At 37.5% G+C, this 3,349-nt stretch overlaps 1 protein-coding gene across 1 annotated transcript; it reads left to right on the forward strand.

The window, feature by feature from the left end:
- Window positions 1-883: 883 nt before the first annotated feature.
- On the forward strand, window positions 884-3,006 carry LOC141720424 (trans-cinnamate:CoA ligase, peroxisomal-like). Its single transcript, XM_074522827.1, has 2 exons — window positions 884-1,194; window positions 1,315-3,006. Exons 1-2 carry the CDS (start codon window positions 997-999, stop codon window positions 2,860-2,862), a joined length of 1,746 nt encoding a protein of 581 aa, XP_074378928.1. The 5' UTR covers window positions 884-996; the 3' UTR covers window positions 2,863-3,006.
- The last annotated feature ends 343 nt before the right edge of the window (window positions 3,007-3,349 follow it).

Below are 3,349 nucleotides of genomic sequence, written 5' to 3' on the forward strand. Positions count from 1 at the left end.
ATTTTATAACCATTCTAACGTCCATAACAATGATATAATTTGTTATATATGTGAAAAGAAAACAATCTAACATATTGAATAGGACATGGGAAAAGGATCGAGATCCCTTCCCCAGTAAGTATAACAACCAAAATTTTGGTTTCAAACAGTTTGGTGTGTAGAAAGAGCTGACTATTGAATGGAGTTTAAATTTATTTCAAAGGTCATTTTTCTGTCTAATAAAAATTATAACATATTCAATTTTTTATTTAATGTAAAAATTTTGTATTGCTCTTATCTCATACCCTCTATATAAAATTCCTTTTTTAGCTTAATAATTTAAATTAGGTAATTTATTAATTGAGCACAATAGATAACTCAAGTGATAAAAAAATTATATTTTCTCGTTCTGATTTCGATTTTACTCGATAAAGTCATAATTCTAAATAATTTATAAAAAAAATTCTCTTGACCTCTCATGTTCTGGATTGGATTCTCATTTATCCCAAATATGTTCTATGCTATGCTAGAACATGTACTCAATTTAACAATATAAGTCTAAATATTAAAAAAAAGTAGTTTATTAGTTTTATCTCTGTTCATAACAACTTATTAGTTACAAGTAAATAGTAGAATCTAAAAAACGAAGTGGTTAAGTCAAGCAGCCAAGAAGAACAAGATATGAAACCATGAGCAAAGAAATCCACATGTATTGGGGGGTCAGTTTTTTAGTCAAAAAGTCCTTGTTCAAACTACTCATTTCCTGTTAATTTCCGGGAAATATTCACCTCACTGTCACTTCCACCTAATTATCATGCACCCTCTTTTCTTAGTACTTTTCTATTACTCCAAGTGTCCCCCTATATAAACACTTGATATCTCCCTTCTCATTTACTCACTTCAATATCTACTTCTGCATACATCCTCAACTCTAAACTTAAGAGCCACCCCATACAAACACGCACTAATATACACATATTACAACCCTTTGATTCAATTCAATATTTGTAGCTCATAATGGATGAACTAAACAAGTGTGGAGCAAACTATGTAGCACTTACTCCTACCACCTTCTTGAAGAGAGCCTCTATGGTTTATGCCAACAGGGCCTCTATCATATATGCTGATGTTCGTTTTAACTGGCTCCAAACTTATCAACGTTGCTGTCGTGTCGCCTCCTCTCTTCGATCCCTCAACATTACCAAGAATGATGTTGTAAGTTTATTCCTAAACCAGACTCTTTGTGTTTATGTTTAGTTATACTATAATATTCTTAGTAATATCATGTCTCCTTGCAAGTGAGCTAATTGTTTGTATTTCATTTTTTGAACATAGGTGTCGGTATTAGCACCAAACATTCCAGCAATGTACGAGATGCATTTTGCAGTGCCTATGGCTGGAGCTGTGCTTAATGCTATTAACACTAGGCTTGATGCCAAGAACATAGCTACTATTCTCCGTCACTCCGAAGCTAAAATGTTTTTTGTTGACTACGAATACGTGCCCGTGGCTCGTGATGCTCTCCGTCTGCTTATCTCTGATAATTATTCGTGCCTGCCTTTGGTGATTGTCATTGATGACATTGATTCCCCAACTGGAATTCGCTTAGGTGAGCTTGAATACGAACAACTTGTTCGTCATGGTAATCCTAATTATGTCCCTGAGGAGTTGGAAGACGAGTGGGACGCGATAGCACTGAATTACACATCTGGCACCACCTCAGATCCCAAAGGAGTGGTGTATAGTCACAGAGGGGCGTTTTTGAGTACGATGAGTTTGATCCAGGGATGGGAAATGGGGACAGAGCCTGTGTATCTGTGGTCACTCCCTATGTTCCATTGTAATGGTTGGACCTTCACATGGGGTGTGGCTGCACGCGGTGGCACCAACGTATGCATCCGCAACACCACTGCCCAAGAAATGTACTCTGCTATTGCGCAGCACAAAGTCACGCACATGTGTTGTGCCCCTATTGTGTTCACTATTCTCCTCGAGGCAAAACCCGAGGAGAAATGCAATATCAGTAATCAGGTGAATATACTAACCGGGGGAGCACCCCCACCAGCACCACTCCTGGAAAAGATGGAACAACTCGGTTTCCATGTCATGCATGCCTATGGCCTGACCGAGGCCACGGGACCTGCACTGGTATGCGAGTGGCAGGCTAAATGGAATATCCTGCCACGCGACCAGCAGGCAAAGCTCAAGGCTCGCCAGGGGGTCAGTATACTAACCCTCGCGGATGTTGATGTCAAAGACTTAACCACAATGGAAAGTGTGCCACATGATGGTAAGACAATGGGCGAAATAGTTCTCCGAGGTAGCAGTATCATGAAAGGCTACTTTAAAGATAAAGTTGCTACACAAAAGGCATTCAAGCTAGGCTGGTTCTTAACTGGTGACGTCGGGGTAATCTACCCTGATGGCTACCTGGAAATCAAGGACAGGTCAAAAGATGTTATTATCTCTGGCGGCGAAAACATAAGCAGTGTCGAATTAGAGTCAATACTTTACAAACATCCAAGTATCATTGAAGCAGCGGTGGTGGCAATGCCACATCCGCGATGGGGAGAGAGTCCTTGCGCCTTTGTTGTTGCAAAAAAGACAGACAAGAACAAAGTAAAGGAGGAAGATTTACTGAAACATTGTCAGGAAAATTTGTCCAAATTTATGGTACCAAAGAAGATTGAGTTTGTGGATGAAATTCCAAAAACTGCAACAGGAAAACCAAAAAAGACTCAACTCAGAGAAATTGCAAAGACACTGGTGATCTCGGACAAACCAATAGCCAAGAAACAGATTAACAAAGTCAACAGGGAGCGACCAAATTACAATAATGGACATGCAAGTGATGACCAAGTTCTTGCCATGTCTCGCCTTTGAAATTTTAAGTTATCACTTTTTTTGTGTTGTATTATACATTAAAAAATGTGTTGTTGATAAGAGTATAATTTTGCTTGTACGACATGTCCTCCCTAGCTTAACTTTGATACGGGAGCATTTTTATATTTATAAAAACTTTTGACTGTGTGCATTATATTTTAAGAGTTTTACCGTTCACGGCAACAAGTAGATTTTTTAAAATATCCTATCGGAAAGTAAGTGAATGAATATGACAATAGAAAATTGTCCTATCTAAGTACATTTAAAATATTAAAAAGTACCTGTCAAAAAAAAATATATTAAAAAGTATACATATTTATCCTATCGAAATTAAGTGAATGAATAATAGTAAACCAACAAACTGAGATTCGTAAATCTATATGACAAATAGGTTTACCTGTATAATCAATATCTTTTTCCCAGGTAAATAATCTAAATCGGAGTATTGGTCATGCTTGTAGAACAAAGATTAGAGTTTGTTTTTAAT

The sequence above is a fragment of the Apium graveolens genome, chromosome 4 (assembly GCF_009905375.1).
Source record: "Apium graveolens cultivar Ventura chromosome 4, ASM990537v1, whole genome shotgun sequence".
Classification (NCBI taxonomy): Eukaryota; Viridiplantae; Streptophyta; class Magnoliopsida; order Apiales; family Apiaceae; genus Apium; species Apium graveolens.